A 22,632-nucleotide genomic window follows, 5' to 3' on the forward strand; every position below is an offset into this window, starting at 1 on the left:
TTCACTTGCAATACTTTGTCCTTTTAGCGTTTTACTATTCTTTCCACAGGTATTTGAATAACATTCTTGTCAATTCACCCTCTCTATTTCCTTTCGTACTTGTTAATATTTGAACTAAATTTCCTTCCTGTAATTAGAACATCATATATCTGAGTGTTCAGCACAAATGGCCATGCCCATGGCTTTATTCACTGGTGGTGGTCAGACCTTTGATTGTTTGAATTAATATCTTTGAAACTTTTAGTTTCAAAACCTCTGAATAGACTTTAGTTTTTCTTAGATTTTACTAATATTATGTAATCACAAGAGAGTTTAATCTGTACTTTTTACTTTATTCATATTTAGTTATTTAAGGAGCTATGCCAATAGTCTACCACCATTACGTATTTCAGGAATGTACACTTATCACATGATTTGTGATCACTAGGCCTGCGCTGCTCATCACAGGAGCCATTAGCTACAGGTGACAGCCGAGCATTTGGAATGTGGCAGATGCTACCCAGGAACTGAGTTTTAATTTTTTCTTAATTTTAATTAATTTAAATCTCCATCAAAACACTAATAATTCAGTTATTGGATAACTTTTAAATGTGTTTGGGACAACTTATGAATCAAAGTTTTTAAAGTGTAAATTGTATGAAATATAAATACAGATCAAGTATTTCTGGTGGAAATTTTGCATGTGAACTGAGATATGTGATGAGTACAGAGTGAGCACAGGATTTTAAAGACAGTTAAAATATGATGTGAATATCTCAATATTTTTGGACTACATTTGAAATGATAATATTTTAGAAAATTGGCTTAAATAAAATATATTATTAAAATTAAATTCACTTTTTAAAGAACTTTTAAAAAGTATGCTTGAAAATTTTAAACCACACGTATGGCTTACATTGTACTTCTACTGGGAAGCGCTGCTATGGGCTAGTAGTTTCAAACGTGGCTGATACTCAGAAAAACTTGTATAGTAGCAAACTTTCATAGAAATAGAAATTTCCAGACACTATCCCAGGCTTATTAAGTGAGAACCCAATAGCTAGGTGTCTAGGAAGTTTTATATTTGCAGAGCTCTCTAGGTAATTCTGATGCCTCACTGGTTTTGAACACCACTGGTTTAGATTACAAATTCTGCTAATGCAGACCCTTCAAAAGCAAGACTACCGATACTCCTTTAAGACACCAGCTCCAGGTTTGTTTCTGTCTAAACTGTAGGCTTGGAACAGGCAGTCCAGTGCTCCTTATTTTAGACTAGAGGCCTGGTGCATGAAATTCATGCATGGGTGCAGTCCCTAGGCCTGGTTGGTGATTGAAGTGCAAGTGTCTGGTGGAAGGACAGGTCCCAGCTAATCTCTGGGCCCTGGTCAGCACCTGGACCCCCGGGCCTCCACACAGCCCCCTCTGCCTGAGTCATGGTGCCCGAGTTCCCACTCGGAGATGCGACCACTCAGAGATGTGGTGAGCATGGCTGGACGCTGTGGGCTGAGGCACAGAGTGGGCCTCTGGGCCACCCAATGGCACCGCACGGAAGTGGGCGGGCAGCGTGCTCTCGCCCGCCTCGCAGACCGGCTCCTGCATAAACCCATAGGGAGCTCTACTGGCCCATGTGGTCCTGGTGGCTGTGGTCCTGGTGGCTGTGGCCTGGTTCACCCGGAAGAGGCCATGTGGGTCCAGGGCAGGTTCCACACAGGTGCTCGGCGCGGGGTGAGGGAGAGGGGAGGAGGGGGTGGTCCCCTGGCGTGCGAGCCCTTGTGTCTTGGGGGAGGGTAGCAAGGGGAGCGAGAGTGAGCTCGGCGGTGGACACCCTGTATTCCACACCCCCCCCCCCCGCCCGTCACTCCCACCCCCAGGTAGAGGGCGAGAGGTTGCAGTGTGTGGCCGATTCCCGCCATGTTCCGAGCCACCTCCTGGTGGTCAACGCATGTCATAGCAAGCGGTTGAAGGACCGCCTGAGGAGACAATTTGCATATTAGGCTTTTATTATATAGGATTCCTTCATTGGTATATTCACTAAGCATTTGTCTTGAGTAATTTATTTACCACAATGATGCAAACAAATAGCTATTTACTACGCCTTTTTATAGCTCAGAGAAATGAAAATCGTTGTAGATTAGCAATTTGCTTGAGATGCAGCCAAGCATTCAAACTTCAGGCCTCTGGCCCTCCTCTGTACTTCTATCCCCTTTCCCCCCAGAAATATCTGGGATTGTGAGATTGTAAGAAATCTAGTGTAATATTATTGATAAGTAGCTAACAGTTACTAAGTACTTGGTATTATGCTTAGTACTTTACTTGGATCATCTTAATTAATCCTTAGACTAACCTAGTGAGTATTTTTACATTTTAATTTTTATTATTCCCAATTTACAGATGAGGAAACCAAGGATTAAGGTTAAGTAACTTACTGATAAGGACTGAATTTGTCCCCTCAAAATTTATTCATTGAAACCTTAACCTCCAATGTGACTGTATTTGGATTTAGGGTCGGTAAAGAGGCAATTAAGATTAAGTGAGGTCATAAGGGTGGGTCCTGATCCAGTATGACTGGTGTTCTTGTAAGAACAGAGAGACTCACCAGGGAAGTGCACACAGATAGAAACGGCTGTGAGGGGACACAGCAAGAGAGCAGCGAAAGAGAGGGCTGGGGTGGGGGGCTCAGGAGAAGCAAACCTGCCAACACCGTGATCTATCTCAGTCTTTCGGCTTCCAGAATTGTTAGGAAATACATTTCTGTTGTTCAAGCCACCAGCCTGTGGTGTTTTGTGATGGCAGCTCTAACAGCCTTGCCCAAGGTTATGTGACTACTTAGGGTGGCCTTGGATTATGGCCCTAATCAGTGTGGCTGCAAAGCCCATGCTCTGACCCACTTCACTTTTCTGCCTTACCTTAAGCGCTGGGCAGTTCTCAGGATCTGGGAGTCTCTGGCATGCAGGTGATTTGAGCCAGAAATAGAAGTGCTACCTCAAAACAGGATTCCTCTATCTTTTCCAGAATGTGGGCTTCATGGGGCCTGGTTGCTTGTGGGGTTTGTTCACCATTATTACTCCAGGGCCTGAACCAGTGCCTGGTAGACTGAGTAGATGCTTAATAAATATTTGTTGAGTAAGTGAAAAGAAAATAGGAGAATTCAGAATGATGAAGAGACAGACTGAGATAGGCCTCAGACTGAGTCCTAAAGGACATTCACACTTAATGGGTAGGCACAGGAAGAAGAGCCTGCAGAGTGCACTGTGTCCCGATGCCCCACTTTGGGGTGTGATATACTAGCTAACTGGGAGCCATCGTAGAGTTTAAACTCACACACATACACACACATATATATACACACACACACAAATACAATACACACACATACACACATACATACACATATACACATACACACACACGTGGTGGGAAAGGTAGAGGCAAGAAGGAAAGACAACTGGAACCGGATGACAAGCTAGGAGGCTGAACAGAAACCTCTGTGTGGAGATATGGACTAGGGTAGTGGAAGGAAAATGGGAAGCAAAAAGGGCCATTGAGATGCTGCACTTGGTTACAGGTGATTGACAGAGGATTAAGGAGAAGAAAGAGTCCAAGGCCAGTCACCAGCACCTTGCCTGGGAGACGCTGAGGCCCACGGAGGCCACAGCTCTCACTACAGGAGTCCTTTACGTTTTCCTTATTGAGTGCATGTTCTGTCCAGAGCTTAGAATCTTGGGCTGGGGTTTGGCTTATACTTCCTGACTGGTACATTTCGAGTTGTCCGTTCAGCCAGAGGACTATCACTGCTCACATTTAACAGCTTCTAAAAATGTAATTAAAAATGAAACTGGTGACAGTGCAGGAAACAGCCCATCTCCTAAGCTGACATATCATTTTGGTGCCCAGAGCTGTTTTGAATGTTAGCATTAGAAATGCACCTTTAAGCTTCCATAGGGCCACAACGAGGCTTTTCCCACTCTGAAGAACTTCAAGATCTGTTGAGAAAAACACCACTGAGGAAATGACAGAAAGCAGCTGGCCCTCTTAACCAATTTCAGAGCAGGAAAGGAATGTCAGCCGAGCATAGAAACGGCTTTCTCTCCTGAAAGACAACACAGCAGCGCAAACACGTCTTGCTGGGCAGCCTTTTGCGGTTGTTTTCCGTAGAGCATTAGCCAGAGACCAGCAGGCTTAGCATTGTTTTGATGCCCTTGCAACGGGCAGATCGTCTGCCACAGGAAGTTGGAAACGAACTGACCGGCTTTACCCTTCCAGGTGGCACTTAAAGCCACATTTTCTGTGCTGTTGTTATCAGTCATTCAATTCCCTACTGAATATTGAGTGGTGTTTTTAGTTCACAGGCCATTTGCAATGTCTTTCTGTTTCCTTTTTTTTCCGTTAGCCACATAAAGGAAAAAAAAAGGCCACTCTGGAAGCACCCCTGCATATGTGAGTTGAACAGGAAAGCGCACAATTGAAAATAACACAGCAAACAGCAATAAACATATTTTAACTTAAGACATTAGGCTATTGGGATGTTACCCTCAAGAGAAATTCATAGAAGGCATCTCATGAGGACTTGCCAATAGAAGCAATGAGGAAATTAGAAAACTCAATTAATCTGGCATCCCAAGGGAGAGAATAAGGTCGTGGTGTTATTTTAAAGCTTTTTATTGATGGTTTCTTTCTTTCTTGGTATTGCTGCAAAGGATAAAAGGAAAAGAAAAAAAGCTTATGGTTTTCTACTGATCATAAATTCAGTAGCTATCTGTATGTGACTCTTTTATCACAACATTACATCAAACATCACATAGAACACTGAAGGAGGAAAATAGTATTGGGTGAAGCTAATGTATAGCACAGTCCTATGGAAGAAACAGCATCAGTAGCATTAACCTGTTCTTTCTCTTTGGGGGAACATCTGCAAACTGTAATTAAGCAATTTTCGTTTGTTTCCCTAATTCTTTTGTCATCACTAAATCACTACACTTAGGGAATAAATTGACAAATTATGAAACACCGAAAAATGCTCGTTCAGTTGCAGAAGGAAATTTCCTCCCTCAGATCCTGATGGATTTTGAGCTGATGGAACCATTTTGGTGTTAGATATGTTAGCATAAATCTTCAGCCGCAGTTGTTATAATTCATTTTTAGTCTACCCATGCATATTTGGCCCATAGATATTCATTTGTTTTCTGTGTCTGCTGTAGTTAGGTATAATTGGATGAGGAAAGAAAATGTATTTGAGTATTTACAACATTTTGAATTACAACCATTAAATTTTACTTTGGGTGGTGTCTTTAGTGCGTAGTAGTTTGTTACAATGAATACTTTTTTCTAGTTGTTTTTTTTTTTTTTTCAGTGAAGAAAGATATTGTGGGAAGTTTCTAAATTTGATTTAAGTGCAAATAAAAAATCATTTTTTTACTTCTCAATATCTTTTCAACACACACATATATATTTTACAGTATATTTTATACATACATATAAATTAGAGAGGTGAACTTTCAGTAGGCAAATGGCATTTTGAACTTTTACAAAGCACAAGCAGAGACCTTTATAGTAACACAAATAAACTTTTAAGATAGTCACTATCAACCTTTAAGTAGCCAATTTAAACACTGATAAGTACATGCCCATTTGTTTTGCTTGCATTTCTCTTTACCTTGAGATGTTATTTTGACTCGTTGTTCAAGATAGTGTTATACTGATGGAAAAGAGTAAATTACCCGGTTTGACACTGAGGTGATCATAAGACTGCATCCCCTGATTCAGCTGAATGGGTACAATAGTCACATCTGGATGGTTTTAGCAAAATGTTCTGTCAGCCATAAAACAATAATATTTTCTTTGAAATGGTCAGCTAAACCCAAAGGATGCAAACAGGAAACTGTATCTTGACCAAAACTCAGATCTTTCTTATGTGAAAATCAAACCGCAATCTGTCTTGTATGACATTTTTAGTGTCTTTTCCCCCTACTTGGATTCGTCCCAGATGAGAGAGATTCATGTTGCAGCCCATTGCTTCATTAGCACGGGGAGGAATCATCACACTGTGTTTATGTGTTTTGTGGATTTTACAGTGTACGAATTGCTGATTAGATTGTGAATCAAGTACCATATTTTCTTTTTTTTTTCTTCTTCCCCATAAGTTATGTTTTGTGTGACTTGTAGCCAGTCATTTAATTTCTGGGTATTGCGTTCAGTCCCTAATTATAGCACCAATCCCGTTTTTCTTGCTAATGTGGAGGTCATTTCAGTACTGACTGTTCTGCTATATTTTAGGCATTGAGCTGGAATCTGGGAATACAAGGTGAAGGAGACAGGGTCCCCACTCTGATGTGTCCTTCTTATTTATTTCTGTGTGCTGTGTGTTCCGAATGCTCTCGACGTGTGAAGGCACAATAGCAATGCAACTGCTTATAGACTGTGTAGAGGTTGGTTGGTAGGGCAATACTAACTACTCTAGTTGGTGCTGATGAAACAATATCCAGAATGTTGTTGTTGGTTTTTTGATTGTCTCAGTTTTATTTTGAATAAATACTGTTTATGAGTTAGTAAAATAGCAATAAAAATGATAAGAACTGTGAATTTTTAGACTGCTTCTTTTTTATATTTTTACTTCAAGCTCTCTTCCCCTCCCCCACCCCCACCCCCCCGGAGGATGTTCTGGAGTGCCCTGAAAGAACGAGGGAATGAAAGACATGTAGCATTTAGGTCTGCTCTTGCATTTCCTAATGCTGGCTGTATGCCAATGGATGAGTCCTGGATTATACAGTTTTGTGCAGAAGAGGTTATTCTACCTCAGAAAGTTTGAAAACTTCTAAGAAGCATTTATTTGGAAAGGAGAGAGAAAAAATTTATCCCTCTAACTTTCTTCCACCTACGTGAGTAAAAGAGGTTGTCTTAAGTAGACGCATCTTTGTGTAGGCAGACAGAAGGGCATGATTTTGGGGTGAAGTGATGTAGTTGTATGAAGAGTTTCATTTAGTGCCCTTATATTTCTGATTCGTCGTGGGCAGGGCCAGTGTAATGGAAAAGGCACAATTCTAGCTTAGAATTCAGAAGTCGGACTTCAGGCATTTATTAATTCTTTGAGACCTCAGGCCTGTCACTTACTCTCCCTGAACCTGTAAATCAGGGATAATTCTGCCTGCTCAGGGTGTCTCATATGGTTGTGGTGAGGATCAGAGGAAATATGTATATGAAGGTGCTTGGTAAGTTTTAAAGATTTACTCAAGTGTAAAGTTTTATGATTATTGGGACTATTATGATTTAAGAGCGGGGCATAAGGTTAAGAAATCTTGCATCTACAATATGAAAAGTGTAAAATATTATCTACAATGTTAGTTGTCTACAACATATTCCTTGAAGTAGTTAAGACCAACTATTAGTATGTATTGAATAGTGTCTATGTATATTGTCTATTGTGTAGTAAGACTACAGGGACTAATCCTACACTGGCCTCTGGTGGATGGATTAAATAGTTTGTCTACGCATGGCCTTCAGGCAAGGGTATTTTTATGCTTTGACAAAGATGAGGTATCAGATACTTCCTTTTTTATTCTCAATTTTTAGATTCTACTGCATGGACTCTTTACCTGGGACTTTTACCTTAAGTATGTGTAAAGGTCACCCGGGAGATCTGCTTATTAAAATGCAGATTCCTGGGGATCAAGCCACACATTTTGATCTCATAGTTCTAGTGTGCAGCCCAGGAACCTTGACTTTCAGACCAGCGGTGAGAAGTATACCGTAAATGAGATCAAGGAGGGTACGGGGAGATGTATGAATTCCTCAAAATTCTGTGCTTTTTAAATATTTCATTTTTCTGGGAAGAAGAACCATAGCTTTTGTGAAACTCTTTGCACTCGCCACTCAAAGGGTAACAACAATCGTTTTACTTTAAATATAACTTTTCATTTCATGTCACCATTTTATTTATTTATTTATTTATTTATTTATTTATTTATTTATTTATGTTAATCCTCACCCGAGGATATTTTCTCCATGATTTTTAGAGAGAGTGGAAGGGAGGGGGCAGAGATAGAGAGAGAAACATTGATGTGAGAGAGCCACATCCATTGGCTGCCTCCTGCATGTGCCCTGACTGGGGCCAGGTATCAAGCCTGCAACCAAGGTACATGCCCTTGACCAGAATCAAACCTGGGACCCTTCAGTTGTGGGCCGATGCTCCAACCATTGAGCCAAACTGGCTAGGGCACCATTTTATATTATTCATAAGGCACTTTGATGGTGTTGTGGGTTACAGGAATAATTTTACTATGGTCTTGTTAAACTCTGATCCAGAGGCTAGAATATAATAGTTTACAGACTTTTACGGCAGACTTTGGTTTAGCATACATTCTGTCCCAAGCTGAAGGATTACTGTTCACATGTCTGTAGGGCCAATGTTACTCTCCATCACAGGGAAATCTCCTGGCGACTTCTATTGCCGAAGAACTGGGTTCTTTGTGAGCAGTCGCCATTAGCAAGTGCACAGGCAAGAGTCTTGGGAGACCACATGGGCAATGGAGGCATCTTATTGATGTAGTTCTAGGAAATGCCCCTCCAGTACTTTCATTGCTTTTGGTACCTTTTCTGTTGTATATTTCATACATGAAGGCACTTGGTAAATTCAGAAAATTTACTCAAGTGTAAACTTTTATGATGAGGGTGATTATGATTTAAAAGAGAGACATGAAGTTAAAGGAATTTTGATTCTAAAATAGGAAAAGTGTAAATGTAAAATATTACATATTTTTTAAGAAAGAAGAGATACATGTAGGTATTCTCCCTAGATTGCAGATTTAGGAGGAAATGCTTCTTGACTTCTACAAATAAAATTTATTTTGGAGTCATGGGAGGAAAATTAGAAAATACACATACACATCAAAACACAGAGAAAAACAAACAAACAAAAAGCCATGCTCTTTCTATAGCAATGGAATTTTTAGCTACTCTGTGGCCACTCAAAATAAAGATTACATTTCCTAGTCTCCCTTGCAGTTAGGTGTAGCCGTTTGCCTAAGTTTTTGCCAATAAGAAGTGAGGGGACTGATATGTATAACTTCTGGGCCATATCTTTAAGATACGTGCCCTGGCCTCTTTTAAAAATTCCTTTCCCCCTGGCTGGAAATAGGCAATCATTGGAGCAACTCCTTAGACGCAGAAATGGAAGCCGTGTGCTGAGGATAGCAGAGCACCCCACTAACCTTGATCCTTGGATCATCGCATGGAACAGAGCCTGCCCACCTGCCCTCAACTGTTACTTGAGAGAGAGAAACAATTTTTGTCTCAGTTGCTCTGTTTTGGTGCTTCCATGATACAGTAGCTGAAGCCATACCTTCACTAATAACGGAAGGGAACAGATGTACTACACACTTTATTCTTCTGTTTCTTCATCCTCTTGCTTGGAGCAAGGGTGTGGTGGTGTATCATCTTGGACCATGTGGAGGAGGGTGCTGCCCTAGGGATGGCAGAGCAGAAAGATAGAAGGAGCCTGGGTTCTGGAATGACTGTGGAGCAGAACAGCCATGTTAGCCCTGACTTATCTATGTCCATACTCAATTAATTAATTAATAATACCATAATCCTGTGTTTTAGAGATAAACTATGGGTGTATTTATCCTTCCTGAACATATATATATATATTATATATATATATATATATATATATACACACACATGTACATATATATATTCATATTCAACAGAAAAGTTCAGGAAGGATATATATATATAATTATACAGATCTAATTATGTGTATATACATATATAATATATATACATATATATATAATTATTAGTTAAGAACATGGGAATTGATGACAACCAGGATTTTAGTCTAATCTCTACTACTTCCCAACTAGGTGGTCTTTAAAATATCTCAGCTTCACAGTTATCATCTGAAAGATGGATATAATACCTCAACCTCATAGACTTGTTACTAGGATTAAATGATTATATATATAAACACACACATACACATTACATATATGTTTATTTATATTAGCAGTATGTGAATTACAGTAAGGGTTCAACTGAAGTTTCATTTATATAGTCAGCAAATTTATTTTATAAAAGTGGGATTATACTATAAGTAAAGAAATCAGGTACAAAGGACCACATATTGTATGATTCCATTTATATGGACTGTGTAGAGAAGGGAAACATAGCTGTAAAAAGTAGTTTGGTGGTTTTGCTTGCGATTGGAGGTAGGAATGGGGAGTAACTGCAAATGAGCACCAGGGACCTTTTTGGGATAATGGAAATGATCTAAAAATGTAATTCTGATGATGGTTGCACAACTCTGTGTATTTACTAAGAATCAGAGACTTGTACTCTTAAGATAAGTGCATTTTGTAAGTTACTCATCAGTAAAGCTGTGGAGTGGCAGAGATGCTGTTCATGGATACTTAGGTCCTGACCTTGAGTTCTTCACATGACCTTGTGACTCTGGATTTGGCTCAAGAAATAGGAGGGTCCTGTTTGTTTTAAATATTTCCTATTAAGAAAATAAGTAATTTGTGCATAGATTTGAAAGTGTTAAGTAGGTAAGGACTGCCATACAAAAAGAAATGGACTATTTGGATGCAGCAAGATCTCAGTTTATTCAGCGGTTCTCAACCTGTGGGTCGCGACCCTTTCACAGGGGTCGCCTAAGACCATCGGAAAACACATATATAATTACATATTGTTTTTGTGATTAATCACTATGCTTTAATTATGTTCAATTTGTAACAATGAAGTTGAGGGTCACCACAACATGAGGAACTGTATTAAAGGGTCGCGGCATTAGGAAGGTTGAGAACCACTGGTAGACAGTGTCACCAGCAGCTGTCACTCTGGTAGGGGTTCTGGGAGCTACGGGAAGCTGTGCTGAAAGATGCTGCATCTGCCCCCCTTGGGCCACCTCCCTTCAGTGGCCTTGACTGGATCGGTTGGGAAGGAGCCGACCTTGTGGGGTGATACGTGTGGCCTCTTTGCACCAATCTGTAACCTATTTGACAAGCTGCAAGCACACTGTATTCTCTACTTCCACCATCACAGAAATTGTTAAGAAACCAAGATGTTACCTAAGTCACACTGAATTAAATTAGAAGACTAGTACAGATTGCAGTAGAAAGATAAGATTAACATTCTGAGATATCTAGAGGGAGGGAACATAAGCACTTGGCGATGATGTCTTCATTTCTGTTTCAGAAACACAGAATTCCCTTGGTGAGTTTTTCCAAATCTTAAACCCATTGCTGAGGCTCCCTTTACCCCTCACCCCGATGACTACAAATGCTCTGTACTTCCTACCTCCCGTATTTGAACCACTCTGCTCTATTCTACCCACTTCCTCTGAGGGCACAGCGCCGTGACTCCCAAAGGCCTGGGTCAGGTACAGAGTTTTCGTTGTGCCCGTCAAATATCACCCCTCCCATGTGTCACCAAGTGTTACTCCCATCTCCCTGGAGTATTTGGTGACTCTTCTCAGGGTCTGTGCTTTCCCACCTCGCCGCTTTGCTCCCTTTGTGGGAGAACTCCTCGCAGTGTCCACCTGTTGAAACTGTAGTTTGTTGCAAAGCCCAGTTCAGACGCCCCATGCCTGTGTGAAGCCTTCCGTGGTTCCCAAACCGATGGCGAGCTTTCACCATTCTTTACCATTGCCCCTCCCTTGTATCATCTGCCATGGTTGTGTTCTGTTTTGGTGGTTTGCATACCTGGCTGAACTTCCTAGTTTGTAAATTCTGTGAGGACAGGATTGCTTCTTTCCCATCTTCGGCACCTTGCACGTGGTTGAGGCCCAGAATATAACTTTTGGATCGAATGAGTTGCCTAACTCAATGGCCACTCAGATTTTCTTCCTGGAAAGAAACTTTCAGCAACTTGACACTCTAAACATTTTTCTCTCTGTAAGTGCCTAGCACTGGACATTGAAAAATTTCAACTTCCTGCCATTGTGTCCCTCACCTTGGGCTTTTGACACAGTTTTTTTCCGGCCTGGGTTGTGCATTTGCAGCTTGAGAGCTATGCCTGTGAATAATGAGTCAATTATCAACCCGCCTCAGGGAAAGCGCGATTACTCCCCACTAGCCAGGCCGAAGTAATCCTCTCCTCTCTGTGCCCTTTCAATGCAGAACATAAAACAGGTGGAATTCAGAGCACTGCAGAGGGAATTTAGACAAAACATCGGTCTGCTGAATTTAGCTTCTTTGGATTCATTCTGATTTATGATTGATTGGTTTTTAAATTGCTTATTTAATCCTAACTACTGTCGCTCCAGGGGAGGCCAGATACCACGTAGCATGTGATCAGGAAGCAGTTGAGCAAAGTAGTTTGGCTGGACAAATGAGGAGCAGATATTATTGTCCAGAGAAACATTGCTCTAGGCTAGGAGTATAATGTGAAAATCACCCCATGGCTTTCAAAGTACCCAACCTTGTTATAAGCATGATTGCTTAGCCCCTATTCTCTTTGCAGAAGGCCTTTTGCAACTGCTCAGAGTTGCACAGAAATATCCCCCATGAATTTTTCGTTCCTTCTAGCAACATATTCAGTATCTGTTTGCGGCCGAGAACCTGCTCTTGATTTATATTGCTCTTGACCATGGTGCAGAAGAACAGAGCCTCAGCCGTGCTGACAGGACCTGGCCGTGAATTCGGATGAGGTTGGTGTAGATCTGTGAAAACTCCCCTGCCAGGGTGGCGACGCTTCTCAGCGCGTGGACACTGGTTTGGCTCTTGTATGGATGAATCTGAGTTTTTACAGAGTTTCTTTCAAAATAGACTTCTCTGAAAGTGATCACTTTCATCTGGAAGCCATATAATCAATGTATGATTAATATTAATTTATCAAGGCATCAGTAGTTTCAATCTTTTCAAGGAGCGGAACCTTTTGCTTTGGCCTGAAATTAGACATTGTAGGTACAGCTGGTGTGGCCTAGTAAGGCAGATCTGTTGGAAGTTTGCATGCTCAGTATGTAATAAATTTTTTTTTTTAAATTCCATTGCTTCAGAATAATAAAACCTTTAAGAAACCTTTGTTTCACTTGTATTGAAGTTTTGACTCAGAAATGCCCAAGGAGCCTGGCTGGTGTGGCTCAGTGGTTGAGTATCAACCTATGACAGGAGGCCACTGTTCGATTCCTGATCAGGGCACATGCCTAGGTTTTGGGATCTATCCCCAGTGTATGTGGGGGGCGGGGGGGGGGGGGGTAGAGGGGAGGCGGTATTCAGAAGGCAGCCGATCAATGATTCTCATCATTGATGTTTCTATCTCTCTCTCCTCCCTTCCTCTCTGATATCAATAAAAATATATTTTTTTTGTAAAAAGAAATGCCAAAGAGATGCTCTTTCAGGTCTGAACAACCTACTTGTTCTCTGAAATATTGCCGTTAGATTTTTATTTATTTATTATGTCTGACACTTATTTCAAAGCAAGAAACATTAGGGACAAGTTGAAATACTGAAAAAAGGACTGATGAAAAACAAACACTTGGGTGGCTCATGTGGACTGTCACCAGGCCACCAGGACAACTCTGGGAAGCAGTGTCTCTCATCAGCTTTAGGCCCCTTTGGATTCATTTTGACATTATCATACTGAAAAAGAACTTCTTTCCTACCTCATTCTGCCAAGAGATTTATTATTTGTTGTTTTTTTATGAAAGCGATAAAAGCCTTGGAAGGATCACTTCTGGGTCTTTGGAGTGATATAGTATGTATTCATGTGAAGAGTAGGAAGGAGCCTTAAACCGTAGGAGCAATTGGAGAGAGAACAAGTTCTTTCCTGAATCTTCTTCTTGCTGACCTAAGAACATCCAAACCTGTAGAGAATTTTTCTAAGAATTTATTTGAGCCAAACTTCCTGTTGCCAGGAAGCAAGATCTCAAATGCTCAGGAGAATAGGAGAATAGCAGTTTGCAATTTCTTGTATGCACTTGCTATTGAGGGAACTTAAGGAAGATTAAGTGAAGGTGGGAGAAAGCAAGGCAGGGAATGGATCCCAGGAGAGTTAAGATTCTGTGCTCTGTGGGGTTATGTCTTCAAGGGGTATTACTTCTGGCATTTCAAAGGTGTGTTGATCTAGATGCACAGGAACAGTGGGCAGGCTGGCTTACACACCTTTCTGAAGAAGTTGTAGGCATGGGCATGACTACCCACCATGATCTGCCCAGTTAGGAATTTGTAATTTATTTCAGCACCCTTAATAATATTTTAAAAATGAAAGTTTTGTTTCCAAAATGAAGAAATTTTAAAAGCATGAACAAGAAATTTTATTAGATCCGAGTCCCCACCAGCATTTCAACATCAGCATCAGAAGTGGGGACTTCATTATATTTTGCTCTTTCTTTCAAAGGAGTTTCATCTGTCAGATACCCTGGTTATTTTATTGGAAATGGCAGTGCCTTGTGTGATATGAGAACAAATAGAACGTGTCCTTATGGAATATCTGTTTCACTAAATGCCTTCCAAGTATTTAAGTCAATAGACTGTTACAATAGTGTGCTTGGTACACAGTATTTTCTTAGTAAATACTAGATTTAGGCTGTTCAAGCCTTAAAGGATAAGCAGGGAGAACTGAAGTAATTCCACTTCGTATTAGAACAGTGCACTGAAGAATGGCAGGTGGCCACAGGAAGCCCTGATTCTAACTTTGAGGAACCCTTTCATTTCTCAGAGAACTTCTTCTGTTTCCAAGCATTTTTAGAACTATCTTGCTCTACCCTGCTACTATACTGCTTATCTTTGCCCTAGGACTGATTTAGGACATCTTCGTGGCTGTAAAAGAGGAAGATCTCAGGGGGATAAATCCTCTAAGACTATTCCTTCCTCACTTACCTGATCTTTCACAGTGCTGGTTATTGCAGCAATATTCTGAGCAACTCTCCCATTACCCTACTCACTGAGCGCCCCCAGCCCCTTTACCCCAGCAGCCCAAGCTAGTGCTTCACATTAGAGTTGCTGATGGGATGTTGAGGCCAAAGGCAGGGGTCACCTGTCCCAGGAGTAGCTTGTTAGGAGCCATGGATGTTGGTGCAGGAGGCAGTAGGGAGAGCTGGCCTGAGTGTGTGTCATTTACTAATATGACCCTTTTACAGAGAAAGCGCTAAATTCAATCAATATTTGTGTTTTGCCTCTCTGGCTGATTGAGTTAATAATTATACCCCAGGTTATCTTACCTCTGCTCCCCAACAGTATCTCAGCATTAATGTCCTTTAGACATCCCTATAGGTTTTAATTCTGCTAGTGATGGGTATTCAGAAGCAAACAAAGGATCCTGACTGGATTAGCATCAGGCTATGGTCATTAGGACAACAAGAATCTCACCTATTTTCATGCCATGCAACTAACAGCTCAAGAGCAAGCATGGCCACTTCACTGGGTTAGGCTCTCTCATAACCCCTCCAGTTACATACCTGCCTAAGGAGCTCACAGAAGAAACAGTCCCTGTGTCTCATGGTAGAGTATTGTAAGGGGATGAAACCTTACTCTACCACCCTCACAGCATCTTGATTTCTGCCACCTGGTCTCTTTGGACCCTTTTATCACTTGTCTAGTGATCACTGATGTGGAGTCCTGTATTTGTTATTGCGGTTGCAGCAAATGAGTTCTATTTTGGAATGTACCATGCACCTTTGGTTCTTTTTGTACTATTGTAAACTTTTCTTCTTTGTCTTCTTTTTGGAATTTTTTTTCTTTTCTCATGTCGTTCTTCTATTTTCTATGGACTTGTTCCCTTCCTTTGTGGCATGATTCCCTTCCTTTGTGGTATAGACAGTGGTTAGGAGCATGGGTTCTTAGTCAGAAGGCCTGGCTTCAAATCCCCACTCTGCTGTTTACCAGCTGTGTTACCTCAAACAAAATGCATAGGTAAAAATATGAGAAAAATACCACCGAAAAAATGTTGTTGCAGCTTTTCTGTCCTACTAGGAGTACTTTTCAAATTTTTATGTTTTATCTTACAAATGTTCTAAAATCCTCCATATATTGCTTTCATATAAGAAAAAAATCCCCCTCAAATTTAGGAAAAATAATGAGGTAGGTAATGCCAAGGAGACTTGGAAGTACTATACTTTAACAACATTTTAACAGTGACTTAGAACAATGTTGGGTACATAGTAAGCACATAACATATATTTTTGTGTAGTAAATGAAATAGTGTTATCTTTTTTGCATTTATAAATTTCTTTGAAAACTATTTTTTTTTTTTTTTGGTTGGAAGGAAGATTCTCGACTGGAAATGAACTAGACTGATTGTGGTGGATGTTTTCCAATATTATGTCACTTATCATTTCAGAGGATAAAGTGACCCTAAGAGGCTTGTTTGGAACCAGATCTTCAGAAGACATATTTATTTCAGTACAACTTACTCATGAAAATGGACCAAATGATCACCGCCTTAGGAGTAAAGCCATCTTTCTTCGTACTTCATCACAGTCTTCAGAAGAGGAACAGGTAGTACTTTTAGAAACAGTCTGAGAAAAGACGTTCTTGATTAATTAAAAAAAATCTGGAAGAACATCACTGGACAGTTATTAGACCAATAACTCAGACTCCAAATTCTAGAAGGCGTGTCATTGGGATACTTTATTGAAAATCATTATTACATTGTATGATTTTAACAGCCATCGTTTATGATGATAACTTGGTTATCCCCAATTCTTGTTAAAAACCTCTTAACAGCCTGGCTGGTGTGCTCAGTTGGTTGGAGCATCATCCCATACACTGAAAGTTTGCGGGTCGATTCCTGCTCTAGGTTCAATCCCGGTTGGGGCGTGTATGGGAGGCAACTAACCTACATTTCAACCGCTGTTTCTCTCTCTCTGCCCCTTCCCCCACCTCTAAAATCAGTAAACATATCCTCAGGTGAGGATAAAAAACAAAACAAAAAGAAAAACCTCTTAAGAATTTGTCATCTACAAGTTCTTCTTGAAATACATTTTAACTTGTCCTCTATGTGGAACCAAAGAATTCCTTTTTAAATTCTCTGTGTAAAATGGGAGTTTCTTCTACCTGTTCTGAATTCATCTCTTTTGAGCTTAAAGTAGAAGCTGTTATCTTTGTTTTTTTTCCAGGATTTGGTCAATGAATATTATAGTCTCTCTCCCAAACCTTCAAGACTTAAAAGACTGTAGTCTTATTATCCTTAGCTGTGGTTTTTAACTATCAAGGAATCTAAGTGAAAGTTATTATTTTTTAAAACCAAATGCGTATTTTATTTAGGTTGAAATAAACTATAAAGATTGATTTTCTTCATTAAAAATAACAGCAATATTTTCTGTATATTTTCTTAGATAAACTACAAAACACATTTTTGTAGGTTGTCCAGGTTTTGCTTATAAATCAAGACAAGGCAGTAGATATAGTCATGGAAAATTGCCGCAAAGGATTCAGAATCTGGAGAAGGGGCCACGCATAAATGGATACACTAGACAAGAAATATAAATTTAGAAGGCATGGGGAACCAGGCAGAGGCTTCACTTTAGTGGCGAAGCTCTCTGAATGTCCGGACCCAAGGCTTTTTATTTACTAGAATATACATTTGCCTTTTAGCAAACCAAACAGACATATCAAAGGTAAGGTTTGGTAAACAGTCAAAGGTTATCAGGTTAGGAGATTGCCCTCAGTCACCATTGTCTCCACAGAACAATCGGTGCATAGCTTTTAGCCCTTGCTAAAGCCCAAGGTCCATCAGCCTTCTGACGGACCTCTCACATTTACATGTTAACTACTTTTTGGTATTTGCCTCCAGCAAAAAATGTTCTACTTTTTAAGCCATTTGAGTTTCTGCTTTATCACATCTTCCCTGTGATATTGTGGACAGAATTGTATTTGTGATTTTATCCAAGGGAACAAAAATCTCTGCATTAGAAATGTGCTAATATATAGCAGAGGCTATATATATATATAGAGAGAGAGATAATTGTGGGACAGAAACTTTGTCCCCCAGTGAATTCACTATCTAATGGCAATCTTTAGCCACTGGAATTATATCTTCTATTGAATCTTTGACCAGCATGTTGGACACAAAGGATTGTTCAATGGCATTGCTTTCTAATAACTTGAAAAAGTTGTTTTAGCATTTTCAGGTTTGCCCTTCAAGGGTTCACCGGATGGGATGGTTTCATCATGCATAGCTAATTAACAAAAGCTGGAAGGAAAGTTTTATTGTCTGAAGGGCTACAGGATCAGTGCCTTTATTTTCAGTTGTTCCATTTTCCCATCAATATGTCTTCCTTGTATTTTTCAGATAGTGCTGGATGAAGGCCAACAAGTTGGCATTTCCTTTCAAAGTGATCCAAATTGGGCAGGAAAGGTGAAGGTAAGGCATGATTTAATTTTTGTTTCTGTGGCAAAACCCCCCAAAAACTATAAAAGCAGAAAAACCTGCAGGACTCATTTGCTGTCTCATACAGGTTGGGGAATTCAGCAGATTTTGTCCTTATACTTTAAAAAAAAAATTGTTTTTGAGAATGTTACACTATGCATGTTTGTCTAGGTTCCAGATCTTTTCCCCCAAAGCTTAATAAATGGAAGGGGTGCTTCAATAGGGAAATGTGGCTCTAGTCCCCTTTAGCATATACCATTAAGAAAAATGGGATTTAACAGATTCTTCCATTTTCGTACTGAAACTGGCATAGGGAAGATAAATTTTTCCTGTCACTTGGATGCCAGGAAATAACTGCAGTTTTGTACTTACAAGCCCTGGAAGCTACCCTTTGAAATGCCTACGTAAGAGCCATGGCCTGACAAATAGAGCTGAAAGAAGAAAGGCCCAGGCTATCTTTTGAATTCCAATTATGAGTTCTAAATTTGCAATTTGAAGGTATTTTGTTATGCACATATTTCAGGTCATAAGCATAAAAGGTGTTTTGACATTATGCCTTTACTCTAGGTCTCCTTGGAGCCGGTGGTGAAATCATTTTCTTATTTACACTCTTTGATATTCACCTGAGATGAATTAGTTTGGTGTCTGAAATGTTACCATTTTGTTAATCTAAAATGTCTCATTGTCAGCTTGCAGGGGAAAGCAGTTACTCCTCGTGGAATAGTTTTTCATTGAAATGTAGCTATTGTGTCTGTAAAGGTCATTTGCTCTGCTTTTTTTAACCTTTGAAGTAATATTCAGTTTTATTTGTTCGAAAGAGAGAACACTTGATTTTTTTGCCCTGCTCACCTTGCTTGTGATTTACCTGGGCAGGATGATTTTTTTTTTATAATGATATTTATATTTTATTTTATTTTTAAATCCTCATCTGAGGATATTTTTTCCATTAATTTTTAGAGAGAGTGGAAGAAAGACAGAGAGAGAGAGAGAAACACTAATGTGAGAGAGACACATCTATTGGTTACCTCCCACATGCCCCTGACCAAGGCCAAGAGCCTGTCACCGAAGTATGTGCCCTTGACCAGAATCGAACCCAGGACCCTTCAGTCCACAGGCTGACACTCTATCCACTGAGCCAAACTGGCTAGGGCAGGATGATTTTGTTTTGAATGAACCCTTCTCTCCTGCTTGCTTTCTTTCTTTCTTTCTTTTTTTTTTTTTTTACTCTCTGGCTCTTTCCAGTGAAAAATGTGCTGTTATGATAATAGCCAGATCCACCACCATCATTTGCTTGAGAATCAAAAGCAATAAAACAGCAGCAGCAGTTATAATCCTATACAATAAAAGCCTAATATGCTAAGTATCTGGTTGTCTGGTGACCAGGTTGTTCAACCAATCAAAACGTAATATGCTAATGATATGCTAAGGCCACTCAACCACTTGCTGTGATGTGCACTGACCACCAGGGAGCAGACAGTCGACTAGTATAGCAGTAGCCAACGGATGGTCCGTGGACTACTTATGGTCTGTGAGGTCTAAAAGGTTAGTGACTGTTGGACTGGTCGACCAGTCGCTATGATGTGCACTGACCACCAGGGGTCAGACGCTCCAACTGGTAGGGTAGCTTGCTGCTGGAGTCCGGCTGATCGGGACTGAGCGAGATTCGCCCTGCAGCCTTCCTGCGGTCCCTCCCCAGCCGATCGTGCACCAGTGGTGTCCTTCGGCCTGGCCTGTGCCCTCATGCAATCCAGGACTCCTCAGGGGATGTCAGAGAGCCAGTTTCAGCCCGAACCCGCAGGCCACTGCCCTCGGGAGGGCGCCAGCCGCAGGGCTCAAGGCTGGTGATCCTCTCCTGATCAGCACTGATGGGGCTGGAGCCCGCAGGCGCAGTGGGACCGGGATGAGCGGGAGCAGCAGGTAGGAGCTGCAGGTGGCATTGGACTTTGGGTTTCGGCCCAACCCCTGCAGGCCACCGAGAGGGACCCCACCTGTGCACGACACTGTTTTGGACTTTCGTGGCTGTGGAATATATTCTGGGATAGAATCTGGAACGAAGTCCCTTTTCAAGAACTCCCCAGATGGTTCTTTTCCCTTTCAGTATAAAGACCTTACTATGGTGCCTGCAAAATCCAGGCCAACTTCCAAATTTACTGCTTCTTTCAGATGTCTCTGGGAAAGCTGTGTGAACACAGACCTTTAGCGGGGACTCAAAAGTTAATGAGAAAATTGGGTTCAGTTGCTCACTTGAGTGTTTTGGAAGTGGATTCATTGATTCTTAATTGCCTTTTTTTTTAAAAGTCTAATACATATGCATAAAAATAATGTTAATTCTTCTCTAGGTAGATAATTTCCTAGAAGTAGAAGATTTGGACATGGATGAAGAGATTAAGCCCCAAATGAGCAAGGGTATGCCTTCTGTTTTCTTTCTAAACTGCCTGGCCTCTTTCTAGAAGCTACAAGTAATACTTTAGGCAGCTTTTTTTTTTTTTTCTTTCCTGGCAATCCTATCTCCATCTTCCTGAGACAGGGAAAACTGGAGTTCTGCAATTTCTTTTTTTTTTTTTTTTTTTTAAATATATTTTTATTGATTTTTTACAGAGAGGAAGGGAGAGAGATAGAGAGTCAGAAACATCAATGAGAGAGAAACATCAATCAGCTGCCTCCTGCACATCCCCTACTGGTGATATGCCCGCAACCCAAGTATATGCCCCTGACCGGAATCGAACCCGGGACCCTTCAGTCCGCAGGCCGACGCTCTATCCACTGAGCCAAACCGGTTTCGGCTGCAATTTCTTTTTCAATAACAGAGATTTCAGTGGAAAGGTCAAAGCCTGTTGAAGATTGTAAAGTCTTGCATCTTAAATGAAATAAAGATGTCCACTCTCCTTCTACCCCTCCCCACACTGATATACCATATGCTTGATTTTTGAATGATTGTCTCAAGTAAAGTCATCTAAGTCAAACCCAATTTCTTAGAAGCACCATGTTGTAAGTTGAGGTTATTTTGGAATGAAACATAGAACATCAATTGATCATTAAAATAAAAAAATATCAGAATTCATCATAAACAAAAAAATCCAAATCTTTGCTTTCATAAAAATTTATTAAATATGTAAACCAAACACTTAAGACTGAAGGTATATTATAAATGTTTCTTTTTTTATTATTATTATTAGTTAAGGTATTACAAATGTGTCCTCATCCTCCCCATTAACCCCTAACCTCCCCCTCCTCACACCCCTCCCCCGCCCCCCCCCCCCCCCCCCCCCCCGCACACTCATGCTCCCATCCCCCTGTTGTCCATGTCCATTGGTTTGGCATAAATGTTTCTTTTGGGGGCATCTTCCCATATGGGCTGGACTGAGAGAGGCTTTATGCTAATTAACTGATGATTATGTAGATGAGTCCTTTTTCCTTTCCTGGTTAGCATTTTTGTATAAACATAGGTATCCTTTTTTGCTTAAAGGACTTTTGAAATATGTTCCAAATTAGAGTTGTTTGTTTTGAAAACTCTCATTCCTAATTTAATATGCAAGAATATTTCAAAGTCAGTGTTGAACTAACATTAGGGAAGGGGCAGTTTCCATGGGATTTGGTGTTGCTTACAGTGTTTAGGCAGTCATAAGCATAATCATGAATTATGGTCACGATTATTGGATGGGGACTTCTTTATAACCAGACAGGAGTTAGCATGTCTGGGTGTACTTGGTTTGGGAATGGTGACACGCCGTAAACCCTATTCTGGCTTCTTTGGTTGCCTGGATTGAGGGTAATTGGAAGCAATTAACATTTATATTCTGCTTCTGAACATCACAATACTCTACTGAACGGTTTGTTTTTCAAGCATTTTATTAACCAGCAGACTTGGTTCAAGTGAGATCAGAAATCTGATGGAATCACATAGTCCAAGGAAAGGTTCTCTTAACTGTGATACCCTAGGTTGCTCTGAATTTCTGTGTAAGAGCAGTTTAGGGACTCCAATTGCATTAGAAGGGATAGCTATGGACTTAGCAAGAGCCAAGTTTGTAGAGCAAGCACACTGGTTTGGGGCTGTGGGCGACTTTGGGAGGGCCAGCTTGTTAAAAAGGAACATTCCTGGGCCTAGTGCCAAGAGAGAGTCTAATTCAGAAGGTCTTCGGTGGCATCTCGTGATCTGTGTTTTCAGCCACTACCCCGGGGGATTCGGACAGAGTTCATGTGTGTGGATGACACTTGGAGACAAATAGTTCCAGTTTGCACTTAGTACATTTACAGTATAAAGTTAATTTTACAGGAGGGCACAAAAATACATTGGTTGGGCATTTTTCCTGATGGTTTAAATTTCTTGCTTCCTGCGAGTAATGAGAA

General features: G+C 40.6%; 1 protein-coding gene across 10 annotated transcripts in view; it reads left to right on the forward strand.

The window, feature by feature from the left end:
- Positions 1-22,632, forward strand: part of IFTAP (intraflagellar transport associated protein) — a 60,633-nt gene that overhangs the window by 21,545 nt on the left and 16,456 nt on the right. For all 10 annotated transcript variants that reach the window (XM_081099346.1, XM_081099345.1, XM_081099343.1 and 7 more), the window contains 3 exons: positions 16,255-16,412; positions 18,208-18,279; positions 20,625-20,691. In XM_081099346.1, the coding sequence (XP_080955472.1) occupies positions 16,255-16,412; positions 18,208-18,279; positions 20,625-20,691 (297 nt within the window). The remainder of the gene's footprint in view (positions 1-16,254; positions 16,413-18,207; positions 18,280-20,624; positions 20,692-22,632) is intronic.

This window comes from Myotis nattereri, assembly GCF_964212035.1.
Source record: "Myotis nattereri genome assembly, chromosome: 9".
Classification (NCBI taxonomy): domain Eukaryota; kingdom Metazoa; phylum Chordata; class Mammalia; order Chiroptera; family Vespertilionidae; genus Myotis; species Myotis nattereri.